This window comes from Catharus ustulatus, chromosome 32 (genome assembly GCF_009819885.2).
Source record: "Catharus ustulatus isolate bCatUst1 chromosome 32, bCatUst1.pri.v2, whole genome shotgun sequence".
NCBI lineage: Eukaryota > Metazoa > Chordata > Aves > Passeriformes > Turdidae > Catharus > Catharus ustulatus.
This window is the reverse complement of record NC_046252.1, coordinates 409,534-422,773: the sequence shown is the minus strand read 5'-3', so window position 1 is coordinate 422,773 and position 13,240 is coordinate 409,534. Positions and strand designations below refer to the sequence as shown.

The following is a 13,240-nucleotide window of genomic DNA, read 5'->3' as shown; positions in this document are numbered from 1 at the left end:
GGGGGTCTGTACAGGGTGGGGGAGGGGTCCCGAGGTGGGGGAGGGGGGATTTTATTGGGGGGGAGGGGAGGGGGGAGGGGCAGCGTTGTACAAAACTTTTTCATTCCAGCAACTGCAACAGGTAAAAAAAAAGCCCCCCCCGACCCCTCCCCTCCCCCCCCCTCCAGGATGGGACCCCCAAAACCTCCCCCCAAAAAAAACCCCCCGGGGATGGTGGGGGTGTTTTGGGGAGGGGTCCCCCGGGGGTTTGTTTGTTTGTTTTTGGGGGGGGGTCCCGGGGGTCCTTCACTGCCCTTCGGCCTTGGGCTTCTTTGGAGCGGATTTCCTGTGGGGGGAGGGGGGTGGTGATGGAGACCCCTCCTCAAAATGACCGGAAATACCCCCAAATAACCCAGAAAACCTCAAAATAACCCCCCCAAAAAACTCAAAATAAACCAAAAACCCCCTCAAAACAACCCCCAGACCCACAAAAACCCCCCCAGACCCCCCCAAATCAGACCCACAGAACCCCCCAGGACCCCCAAAAAAGGGCTCCAGACCCCCCCAAAAAGCCCCCAGACCCCCAAACCAGATCCCCAGACCCCTCAAAGCAACCCCCAGGACCCCCAAAGGAGCCCCCAGACCCCCAAACCAGACTCACAGACCCCCCCAGCCCCCTCAAAACAACCCCCAGACCCCCCAAACACCCCCCAGAACACCCCCACAGACCCCCCAAAAAGCCCCCAGACCCTTCAAAACAACCCCCAAGCCCCCCCGAAGAGCCCCCAGATCCCCCCAGGCCCCCAGAAGAGCCCCCAGACCCCCAAAGGAGCCCCCAGCCTCCCCCAGCCCCCCACTCACAGGTCGGGGGACGCCAGGGGCCGTTTGCTGCCCGGTTTCCCGGCGGCTCCGTCCTTGCTCGACTCTGGGGGGGACAGCAGGGGGTGAGGGGGGGAACCCGCAGGGGTGTGCAGCCCCCAGACTCAATTCAGAGCCCCCAGACTCATTTCAGAGCGCCCAGAATCAATCCAGAGCCCCCAGACTCACCCTGCACCCACCGCACCTGCATGGCCAGGCCACAGCCCTTGTCATTCTTGGATGGGTGACAGGGGGACAATCCCAGTGCCACCAACACCCCCAGGTGTGTGCAGCCCCCAGACCCATTTCAGAGTCCTCAGACCCACCTGGCAGCCCCAAGAATCAATCCAGAAGCCTCAGAATCATCTCAGAGCCCCCAGACTCACCTTGCACCCACCACACCTGCGTGGCGGGGCCGTAGCCCCTGTCCTTGGCAGGGTGGGGGTCAGTCCCACAGGGACCCCCAGGTGTGTGCAGCCCCCAGACCCATTTCAGAGCCCCCAGACCCATTTCAGAGCCCCCAGACTCACCCTGCAGCCACCGCACCTGCGTGGCGGGGCCGTAGCCCTTGTGGGTGGGTGGCAGGGGGATCATTGCACTCCCACCAACCCCCCAGGGGTGTGCAGCCCCCAGACTCAATCCAGAGCCCCCAGACCCACCTGGCAGCCCCCAGACCCATCTCAGAGCCCCCAGACTCATTCTAGATCCCCCAGACTCACCTTGCAGCCACCACACCTGCGTGGCGGGGCCGTAGCCCTTGTGGGTGGGTGGCAGGGGGATCATCGCACTCCCACCAACACCCCCAGGTGTGTGCAGCCCCCAGACTCAATACAGAGCCCCCAGACCCATTTCAGAGCCCCCAGACTCACCTTGCAGCCACCGCACCTGCGTGGCGGGGCCGTAGCCCTTGTCGTTGCGCGCGGCGATGCGGAAGATGATGGCCGGCTTGGTGGTGTGGTCGATGTGGGCGCTGGCCAGGCTGGAGGCCGGCACCAGGCACGAGGGGCTGGGCCCACAATAGACCCTCATGAAGGCCAGCTGGGCCCCCCCCCCGCGGGCCTCGGGGCCCCCCCCGGGCCCCCCCTGGATGGCCAAGTACACCGAGTACTCGGCGATGCGGCCGGACGTCACCGACGGCGGCTCCCACGTCAGGTGCGCCCCGTCCGGGCTCTGGGGACAGGGACAGGGACACGGGGTTAGGGGGGCTTGGGGACACGGGGACAGGGGTTGGGGGGCTTGGGGGCATGGGGACACGGGGTTAGGGGACATCGGGAGGGACAGGGACACGGAGGGGACAGGGCCCTGTGTCAGGTGCACCCTGTCGGCGCTCTGGGGGGAAGGACACGGGGTTAGGGGACATGGGGACACAGGGGACAGGGCCCTGTGTCAGGTGTGCCCCATCCGGGCTCTGGGGGAACGGGGACAGGGGACACAGGGTTAGGGGACATGAAAGGGACAGGAGGGACATGGTGGAACAGGGCTCTGTGTCAGGTGTGCCCTGTCCGGGCTCTGGGGACAGGGACAGGGGACAGGGGGTTAGGGGGGACGTGAGGGACATGGGGAGGACAGGAGGGGACATGGTGGGACAGGGTCCTGTGTCAGGTGTGCCCAGTCAGGGCTCTGGGGACAGGGACAGGGGGTTAGGGGACATGGGGACACAGGGGACATGGGGGGCACATGGAGGGGACAGAAGGGACAGGGTTCTGTGTCTGGTGTGCCCTGTCCAGGTTCTGGGGACAGGGACAAGGACAGGGGGTTAGGGGACCTTGGGGACACGGCAGGGACAGGGACACGGGGTTAGGGGACATGGGGGGGACATGGAGGGGACAGGGCCCTGTGTCAGGTGCGCCCCATCTGGGCTCTGGGGACAGGGACAGGGGTTATGGGACAGGAGGGGGCTTGGGGACATGGTGGGGACAGGGGGGTAGGGGACAGGGAGGGAATTGGGGACATGGGGACAGAAGGGACAGGGCCCTGTGTCAGGTGTGCCCTGTCTGGGCTCTGGGGACAGGGACACAGGGTTAGGTACAGGGGGGACATGGGAGGGATGGGGGAGTTGTTGAGGGGGCATGGGGACAGAGGGGACAAAGGGGACACAGAGGGGACAGGGGGGTCCCTGCTATGGGTCAGGCAGTGGGTCTGGGGTCCCAGATATGGATCTGGGGTCACCTTGCTGATCTTGATGGCGCAGGGGGCCCCGGGGAAGCCGAGCAGGCAGGGCTGGGTTGGGTTGGGTTGGGTCAGGTTGGGTTGGGTTGGATTGGGGTTGGGTTGGGGTCCCAGCTGTGGGTCTGGGGTCCCAGCTGTGGGTCTGGGGTCACCTTGCTGATCTTGATGGCGCAGGGGGCCCTGGGGAAGCCGGGCAGGGATGGATGGGGTTGGGTTTGGGTGGGTCAGGTTTGGGTTGGGGTCCCTGCTGTGGGTCTGGGGTCCCTGCCGTGGGTCTGGGGTCACCTTGCTGATCTTGATGGCGCAGGGGGCCCCGGGGAAGCCGGGCAGGGATGGACGGGGTTGGGTTGGGTTGGGTTTGGGTTGGGTTGGGTTGGGGTTGGGTCCCAGCTGTGGGTCTGGGGTCCCTGCCCTGGGTCAGGCTGTGGGTCTGGGGTCCCTGCCGTGGGTCTGGGGTCACCTTGCTGATCTTGATGGCGCAGGGGGCCCCGGGGAAGCCGGGCAGGGATGGACGGGGTTGGGTTGGGTTGGATTGGGTCAGGTTTGGGTTGGGCTGGGTTGAGTTGGGTCAGGTTTGGGTGGGTCTGGGGTCTCTGCCATGGGTCAGGCAGTGGGTCTGGGGTCCCAGCCGTGGGTCTGGGGTCACCTTGCTGATCTTGATGGCGCAGGGCGCCCCGGGGAAGCCGGGCAGGCAGGTTTTGAAGGCCGACAGCTCCGAGAAGGGCCCGCGGCCGCAGGCGTTGAGCCCGGCCACGCGGAACTTGTACGCCGTGCCCGGCTGCAGCTCCTGGCGCCGCAGCTGAGAGTGGTCCGGGACCCCCGAGGGGTCATCCTGGGGGACAGGGACAGAGTGGGGACACCGTGGGGACATGGACATGGACCCCCAGACATGGAGACATGGACAGAGAAACCCCCCAGAACACAGGGACACCATGGGGACATGGACCCCCAGACACAGGGACACCGTGGGGACACCATGGGGACACCGTGGGGACACAGACCTCCAGACATGGGGACACGGACACAGAAACCCCCAGGACACAGGGACAGCGTGGGGACACCATGGGGACATGGACCCCCAGACATGGGGACACGGACACAGAAACTCCCAGGACATGGGGACATTGAGAGGACATGGACAGAGAAACCCCCAGGACACAGGGACACCGTGGGGACACCATGGGGACATGGACATGGGGACAGCAGGGACACCATGGGGACATGGACATGGAAACCCCCTGGACACAGGGACACTGTGGGGACATGCACAGAGTAAGCCCCCGGGACATGGGGACACCGTGGGGACACCGTGGGGACACAGACCTCCAGACATGGGGACATGGACAGAGAAACCCCCAGGACACAGGGACAGCGTGGGGACAAGGACACGGACCCCCAGACATGGGGACACGGACACAGAAATCCCCAGGACACAGGGACAGACAGGGACACCATGGGGACACAGCCAGAGAAACCCCCAGGGCATGGGGACAATGTGGGGACATGGACACGGAAACCTCCAGGACACAGGGACACCGTGGGGACACCGTGGGGACACCGTGGGGACATCGTGGGGACACAGACCCCCAGACATGGGGACACGGACACAGAAACTCCCAGGACACAGGGACACCATGGGGACACCTTGGGGACACCTTGGGGACACGGACCCCCAGAGAAACCCCCCAGGACACAGGGACATGGACAGAGAAACCCCCAGGACATGGGGACACCATGGGGACATGGATACAGAAACCCCCTGGACATGGGGACAAGGACAAGGACCCCCAGGACATGGGGACACTGTGGGGACATGGACAGAGAACCCAGGAGTGTCCCTGTGCTGTCCCCAATGCCACGAGCCCAGCCCAGAGCTGTCCCCAATGCCATCAGCCTGTCCCAGAAATGTCCCCAATGCCATGAGCCTGTCCCTGCATGTCCTTGAGTGTCCCCAGTGCCATCAGCCTGTCCCAGAAATGTCCCCATTCTGTACCCTGGGTTGTCCCCAGGTGTCCCCTGGCTGTCCTGGGGTGTCCCTGGGGTGTCCCCAATACCATGGGGTGCCCTTGATGACCCCAACATCGAACCCCTGAGTCTGTCCCAGTGTCCCCAGTGTCCATCCCCAGTGTCCCCAGTGTCCATCTCCAGTGTCCATCTCCAGTGTCCATCCCCAGTGTCCCCATGGTGTCCCCAGTGTCCATCCCTAGTGTCCATCCCCAGTGTCCCCATGGTGTCCCCAGTGTCCATCCCTGGTGTCCATCCCCAGTGTCCCCATGGTGTCCCCAGTGTCCATCCCCAGTGTCCCCAGTGTCCATCCCCAATGTCCCCTTTGTCCCCAGTGTCCCCATGATGTTCCCAGTGTCCCCAGTGTCCATCTCCAGTGTCCCTAGTGTCCATCCCCAGTGTCCATCCCCAGTGTCCCCAGTGTCCCCATGGTGTCCCCAGTGTCCATCCCCAGTGTCCCCGGTGTCCCCATGGTGTCCCCAGTGTCACTCACATCGGGGACAGGCCCATCCTCAGGGGGCAGGAAGTAGTGAGTGACCATCATGGTGGTGCCCTTGATGACCCCAACATCGAACCATTGATTGTGTCCCCTTGTCCCCAGTGTCCATCCCCGTGTCCCCAGTGTCCCCAGTGTCCCCAGTGTCCCCAGTGTCACTCACATCAGGGACAGGCCCGTCCTCAGGGGGCAGGAAGTAGTGAGTGACCATCATGGTGGTGCCCTTGATGACCCCGACATCGAACCATTGATTGTGTCCCCTTGTCCCCAGTGTCCATTCCCAGTGTCCCCAGTGTCCCCAGTGTCCCCAGTGTCACTCACATCGGGGACAGGCCCGTCCTCAGGGGGCAGGAAGTAGTGAGTGACCATCATGGTGGTGCCCTTGATGACCCCGACATCGAATCCCTGATCCTGTCCCAGTGTCCATCCCCAGTGTCCATCTCCATGGTGTCCCCAGTGTCCCCATGGTGTCCCCAGTGTCCCCAGGGTCACTCACATCGGGGACAGGCCCGTCCTCAGGGGGCAGGAAGTAGTGAGTGACCATCATGGTGGTGCCCTTGATGACCCCGACATCGAACCATTGATTTTCCTTCTTGGGCAGCGCCTTGGGCGGCGCCCCCGGCTCCGGCTTCTGCAAAATCGGGGAAATTTGGGCATTTTGGGAGGAAATTCAGGGATTTTGCAAGTTGGGGAATTTTTTTGGATTTTTTGGGGGGGAAATTGGGGGGATTTTGGGGTAATTTTGGGGAAAATGTGAGAATTTTTGGGGGGAAATTGGGGGGATTTTGAGGGGGAATGATGGGATTTTTGGGGAAATTTTGGGGGAAATGTGAGAATTTTTGGGGGGGGGAAATGATGGGATTTTTAGGGAAATTTTGGGGAAAATGAGAGAATTTTTGGGGGGGGAAATGATGGGATTTTTGGGGAAATTTTGGGGGAAATGAGAGAGTTTTTTGGGGGGGGAATGATGGGATTTTTGGGGAAATTTTGGGGGAAATGTGAAAATTTTTTGGGGAAAATTGGGGGAGGAATGGTGGGAGAAATTGGGGAACTTTTGGAGGATTTTTGGAGGGAAATTGGGGGATTTTTGGGGGGATGTTGGGGGGACTTCAGGGAAATTTTGGGTGAAATGAGGGAATTTTTTTGGGGGGGAAATTTGGGGTATTTCAGGGGAGAGCTGGGGGATTTTTTGGAGGGAAATTGGGGGAATTTTCAGAGGAATTGGGAGATTTTTACAGGAATTTCAAGGGGATTTTGGGGGAGGTTTAGAGGATTTTGGAGATGATTTGGGGATGAATTTTGGTGGATTTTTGGGTGAATTTTGGGTGAATTTTGGGGAATTTTGGGTGGATTTGTGAGGAATTCTGCCATTATTCAGGGTGGGATTTTGGGGAGGAATTTCCAGGTTTTGGGTCACTCTGGGCTGGGTCTGGGGGTGGTCTGGGCTGGGTCTGGGAGGGCTCTTGGCTGGGTCTGGGGTCTCTGGGGGTGCTCTGGGCTGGGTCTGGGGGTGCTCTGGGCTGGGTCTGGGGTCTCTGGGCTGGGTCTGGGGTCTCTGGGGGGGCTCTGGGCTGGGTCTGGGGGTTCTGGGCTGGGTCTGGGGTCTCTGGGCTGGGTCTGGGGGTGCTCTGGGTTGGGTCTGGGGTCTCTGGGCTGGTTCTGGGGTCTCTGGGGGTGCTCTGGGCTGGGTCTGGGGGCTCTGGGGGTGCTCTGGGTGGGCTCTGGGCTGGGTCTGGGGGTGCTCTGGGGTCTCTGGGGTGCTCTGAGCTGGGCCTGGGGGCTCTGGGGGTGCTCTGGGCTGGGTCTGGGGGGGTTCTGGGCTGGGTCTGGGCTGGTTCTGGGGTCTCTGGGGGTGCTCTGGGCTGGGTCTGGGGGCTCTGGGGGTGCTCTGGGCTGGGTCTGGGGGTGCTCTGGGGTCTCTGGGGTGCTCTGAGCTGGGCCTGGGGGGGTTCTGGGCTGGGTCTGGGCTGGGTCTGGGGTCTCTGAGGGTGCTCTGGGCTGGGTCTGGGGTCTCTGAGGGTGTTCTGGGCTGGGTCTGGGGGCTCTGGGGATGCTCTGGTTTGGGTCTGGGGTCCCTGGGGGTGCTCTGGGCTGGGTCTCGGGTCTCTGGGCTGGGTCTGGGGGCTCTGGGTGGGCTCTGGGTTGGGTCTGGGCTGGGTCTGGGGTCTCTGGGGTTGCTCTGGGCTGGCTCTGGTTTGGGTCTGGGGGCTCTGGGGGTGCTCTGGGCTGGCTCTGGGGTCTCTGGGCTGGCTCTGGTTTGGGTCTGGGGGTGCTCTGGGCTGGCTCTGGGGGCTCTGGGGTGCTCTGAGCTGGGTCTGGGAGCTCTGGGGTTGCTCTGGGCTGGCTCTGGTTTGGGTCTGGGGGCTCTAGGCTGGCTCTGGTTTGGGTCTGGGGTCTCTCCCCCCCACTCACCACGGGGGTGCTCTCGATGCCGTTGGCCACCTCGGCCAGAGCCGCGGCCGCCTGCAGCTTGGCGGGGCTGGGGGCGACCGCGGGGCCGGGGGGGGCCACGAAGGCGCTGGAGGGGGCCAGGCCTGGGGGGGGGGGGGCACAGAAATTGGGGAGGGGGATTTAAAGCATCCTCCCCTCCCAGAATTTCTTCACTCAACACAGTGTGAGGGTTTTGAACCAACCCTGTGGGTGTCACCCGAGGGGTCTCAAACCTTCCCATGGGTGCCCCCCCTTTATGTGGGTGCCCCCCCGGGGGTCCCCAACCTGCCTAAGGTGTCCCAAAACCCCCCCAGGTGCCCCCCAAGGGGTCCCAAACACCCCCCAGGGTATCACACCCCCCCAAACGGTCCTAACTCCCCCTCCCCAAGATATCCCACCCCCCACAGAAGGTGTCCCACCCCCCCCAGGGTACCCCCACCCCCCTCAGGTGCCCCCAAAGGGCTCCAACCCCACCCCAAGGGGTCCCAAATCCCCCCCAGGTGCCCCCCCCTTGCCATGGTTGCCCCCCCAGGGTGTCCCAAACCCCCTCCCCAAGGTATCCCATCCTCCCAGAAGGGGTCCAAACCCCCCACCCCAGGATATCCCACCCCCCCTAAGGTGTCCTAAACCCCTCCAGGTGCCCCCCAAAGGGTCCTAACCCCCCCCAAAGTATCCCACCCCCCCAAAGGGTCCTAACTCCCCCTCCCCAAGGTATCCCACCCCCACCCAAGGTGTCCCAACCCCCCTCCCCAGGGTACCCCACCCTTCTAGAAGGGATCCCACCCCCCCAGGGTGTCCCAAACCCCCTCCCCAAGATATCCCACCTCCCCTAGAAGGTGTCCCAGCCCCCCCAAGGTATCCCACCCCCCACTAAGGTGTCCCAGACCCCCTCCAGGTGCCCCCAAGGGTATCCCATCCCCCCCAGAAGGGGTCCCACCACCCCCCAGGGTACCCTCACCCCCCACTAAGGTGTCCCAAACCCCCTCCCCAAGGTATCCCACCCCCACCCAAGGGGTCCCAATGCCCCTCAAGGTGCCCCAAACCCCCCCAGGTGCCCCCCAAGGTGTCCCAACCCCCCTCCCCAGGGTATCCCACCCCCTCCAGAAGGTGTCCCACCCCCCACCTAGGGTATCACACACCCCCCTAAGGTGTCCCAAACCCCCTCCCCTGGGTACCCCACCCTCCCCAGGGTGTCACAAACCCCCTCCCCAAAGTGTCCCATCCTCCCAGAAGGGATCCCACCCCCCCAGGGTGTCCCAAACTCCCTCCCCAAGATATTCCACCCCCACCCAAGGGGTCCCAATGCCCCCCAAGGTGCCCCCCAGGGTGTCCCACCTCCCCTCCCCAGCATATCCCACCCCCCCAAGAAAGGGTCCAACCACCCCCCAGGGTACCCCACCCCCCACCAGGGTGTCCCAAACCCCCTCCCCAAGGTATCCCACCCCCCACAGAAGGTGTCCCACCCCCTCCCCAGGTTACCCCACCCCCCCAGAAGGTGTCCCACCCCCCCCCAAGTTACCCCACTCCCACTAAGGTGTCCCAGACCCCCTCCCCAGGTTACCCCACCCCCCCTAGAAGGTGTCCCACCCCCCTCCCCAGAATACCCCCCTCCCCCCAGGTGCCCCCCCCGTGTCTCACCGTCCCCGGGGGGGATCAGCAGCCCAGCCGGGGGGGCTCCCCCCAGCTCCCCCAGCCCGTTGCTGTCCCCCGCGGGGTCGTTGAGGCTGTCGGCCGGGGCCAGAGCCTCGGTGGGTAAATGGGGAGGGGGCGCGGCCGCTTGGGGGGGGGGCGGCGCTGCTGGGGGCGGGGGGAGCCGGGGTAGGGGCGGGGGCAGCCGGGGGGGTGGCGGGGGGGGCGGTGCCGGTCTCGGCCAGGTGCTGCTGGTGCTGAACCAGCGCCGCCAGTTCCTGCTGGGTCAGCACCAGGGGCAGAGCCCCCCCCGCGCCCCCCGCCCCCTCCGAGACCCCCAGGGCCGCCCCCAGCTCCGGGGGGCCCCCCCCGGGCTCGCCGGGCTCCAGGGGCTCCGAGGTGCCTGTGGGGAGGGGGAGGGGTCAGTGAGAGTTTGGGGTGGGGGTCAAAGGTCAGCTCAAAATTCACACCATGGGGTTAAAGGTCAGCCTAAAATCCACCCCGGGGGTCAAAGGTCAGCACAAAATTCACACAATGGGGTTAAAGGTCAGCCCAGAATCCCTCCCGTGGGGTCAGCCCAAAATTCTGCCTGGGGTCAAAGGTCAGCCTAAAATTCACCCCGGGGGGTCAAATGGTCAGCCACAATTCTGTCTGGGGTCAAAGGTCAGTCCAGAATCCATCTCATGGGGTCAAAGGTCACCCCAAAATTCACCCTGAGGGGTCAATGATCAGCCTAAAATCCACCCTGGGGGTCAAAGGTCAGCCCAAAATTCTGCCTGGGGGGGTTCAAAGGTCAGCCCAGAATCCATCCCATGGGGTTAAAGGGTCAGCCTAGAATTCTGCTTGGGGGGGTCAAAGGTCAGCCTAGAATTCTGCCTGGGGAGGTCAAAGGTCAGCCCCAAATTCTGCCTGGGGAGGTCAAAGGTCAGCCCAGAATTTGGCCTGGGAGGGCAAAGGTCAGCCCAGAATCCATCCCATGGGGTTAAAGGTCAGCACAAATGGATGGCCAGGGCCTGGGGTGACCACCATGGGACCAAGACCCCCCAAACCCCCAGACCCCCCAGACCCCCCCCAGACTGACCCATGACTGCCTGCAGCACGGCCTGGATGGCCAGAGCTGGCCTTGGAGTGACCCCCAGACCCCCCAAAGCCCCCCAGACCCCCCCAAACTGACCCATGACCGCCTGCTGGGCCGCCTGCAGCACGGCCTGGATGGCCAGAGCCAGGATTGGGGTGACCACCATGGCACCAACACCCCCAAAACAACCCCCAGGACCCCCCAAACACCCCAAATCCCCAACAGACTGACCCATGACCGCCTGCAGCACGGCCTGGATGGCCAGAGCCTGGGCCTGGGGTCACCCCCCGACCCCCCAAACTCCCCCAATCCCCCCCAGACTGACCCATGACCACCTGCTGGGCCGCCTGCAGCACGGCCTGGATGGCCAGAGCCTGGACCTGGGGTGACCACCATGGCACCAACACCCCCAAAACCAACTCCAGACCCCTCCAGGACCCCCAAAACCAACCCCAAACCCCCCCAGACTGACCCATGACCCCCCCAGACTGACCCATGACCACCTGCAGCACGGCCTGGATGGCCAGAGCTGGCCTTGGGGTGACCCCCTGACCCCTCAAACTCCCCCAATCCCCCCCAGACTGACCCATGACCACCTGCTGCGCCACCTGTAGCACGGCCTGGATGGCCAGAGCTGGGATTGGGGTGACCACCATGGGACCAACACCCCCAAAACCACCCCCAGACCCCCTCAGGAGCCCCCCAGACTGACCCATGACCCCCCCAAACTGACCCATGACTGCCTGCTGCGCCACCTGCAGCACGGCCTGGATGGCCAGAGCTGGGATTGGGGTGACCCCCAGACCCCACAAACCCCCCCAGACCCCCCAAATCCCCTCAGAACCCCCCCAGACTGACCCATGACCCCCCCAGACTGACCCATGACCCCCCCAAACTGACCCATGACCGCCTGCTGCGCCGCCTGCAGCACGGCCTGGATGGCCAGAGCTGGGCCTGGAGTGACCCCCAGACCCCCAAAACCAACCCCAAACCCCCCCAGGAACCCCTAAATCCCCTCAGACCCCCCCAAACTGACCCATGACGGCCTGCTGGGCCGCCTGCAGCACGGCCTGGATGGCCAGAGCCTGGGCCTGCGCCTCCTCGCTGGCCGCAGCCGCCGCCGCCGCCTCGGCTGCCGCGGTGACCGCCAGCTCCTCGGGGGTCAGTCCCGGGGGTCCCCCCGCGCCCCCAGCCTCGGCCAGCAGCTCGGGGGGCAGCGCCAGCCCCTCGGGACCCCCCCCATCCCCCCCGGGCGGGGGCAGCACCACCACGGCCAGCGGCTCCGGGGAGCCCCCCCCGGGCTCGGCCGCGGCCGCCTCGGGGCCGGGAGGGGAGGGGGCCGGGGCTGGGGCTGGGGAGGGGGCTGGGGGTGGGTGGGGGTCTCCAGGGGGGGTGGGAGCGGTGCTGGGAGGGGTCTCTGGGGGGGCTGGGGGGGATTCGGTCAGCGAGGAGATGGTCTGGGGGGAGAGGGGGGGACAGAGGTCAAAATGGGGTCTGGGGGGGCCCAGACCCTGCCCAGTGTCCCCAAATCTCACCCACTGTCCCCAGACCCCTCCCAGTGTCACCAGACCCTGCCCAGTGTCCCCACATCTCACCCACTGTCACCAGACCCTGCCCAGTGTCCCCAGATCTCACCCACTGTCACCAGAGCCCGCCCAGTGTCCCCAGACCCCTCCCAGTGTCACCAGACCCTGCCCAGTGTCCCCAGACCCCTCCCAGTGTCACCAAACCCTGCCCAGTGTCCCCAGACCCTGCCCAGTGTCCCCAGACCCTGCCCAGTGTCCCCAGACCCTGCCCAGTGTCACCAAACCCTGCCCAGTGTCTCCAGACCCTGCCCAGTGTCCCCAAACCGTCCCAGTGTCACCAGACCCTGCCCAGTGTCCCCAGACCCCTCCCAGTGTCCCCAGACCCCTCCCAGTGTCACCAGACCCTGCCCAGTGTCCCCAGACCCTGCCCAGTGTCACCAGACCCCTCCCAGTGTCCCCAGACCCCTCCCAGTGTCCCCAACCCCCTCCCACTGTCCCCAACCCCCTCCCAGTGTCCCCAAACCCCCTCCCAGTGTCCCCAACCCCCCACCCATGTCCCCAACCCCCTCCCACTGTCCCCAACCCCCCTCCCAGTGTCCCCAGACCCCTCCCAGCATCCCCAAATAAATTTTCACTGCCACCAAACTCATTTCCCCTGTCCTCAAACCCCCTCCCAGCAGTGTCCCCAACCCTCCTCCCAGTATCCCCAAACCCCCTCCCACTGTCCCCAGACCCTTCCCACTGTCCCCAAACTCATTTCCTTTGTCCCCCAACCCTCCTCCCAGTATCCCCAAGCCCCCCCCACTGTCCCCAACCCCCCCCCCAGTGTCCCCACCCCCTCTCACCGGCACGGCCGGCCCCGGCGCTGGCGTGGACTGAGTGACCGTGGTGACCGCGCGGGGCTGGGGGGTCCCGGCGCCGCTGGGGCCGGGGCTGGGGGTCCCGGGGGGCACAGGGGGACCCCCACCCTCAGCGGGGGGCGCCTCCCCCTCCCCCTGCCCGTTGGCAGCCGGCGGGGGGGGCTCTGTGGGGACAACCAGGAGCGGTCAGCGAGGTGACCACACAAGGGAA

The 13,240-nt window shown here is 65.0% G+C and overlaps 1 protein-coding gene across 1 annotated transcript in view; it reads right to left on the bottom strand.

Moving 5' to 3' along the window:
* Positions 1-258: 258 nt before the first annotated feature.
* HCFC1 (host cell factor C1) overlaps positions 259-13,240 on the bottom strand; it is a 48,292-nt gene continuing 35,310 nt past the window's right edge. The window contains exons 21-30 of the mRNA XM_033083457.2: positions 13,015-13,193; positions 11,680-12,100; positions 9,777-9,968; positions 9,575-9,733; positions 7,919-8,040; positions 6,003-6,137; positions 3,653-3,838; positions 1,707-2,007; positions 841-904; positions 259-325 (exon numbers count right to left, since the gene is read on the bottom strand). Of these exons, the coding sequence (XP_032939348.1) occupies positions 286-325; positions 841-904; positions 1,707-2,007; positions 3,653-3,838; positions 6,003-6,137; positions 7,919-8,040; positions 9,575-9,733; positions 9,777-9,968; positions 11,680-12,100; positions 13,015-13,193 (1,799 nt within the window). The 3' untranslated portion in view covers positions 259-285. The remainder of the gene's footprint in view (positions 326-840; positions 905-1,706; positions 2,008-3,652; positions 3,839-6,002; positions 6,138-7,918; positions 8,041-9,574; positions 9,734-9,776; positions 9,969-11,679; positions 12,101-13,014; positions 13,194-13,240) is intronic.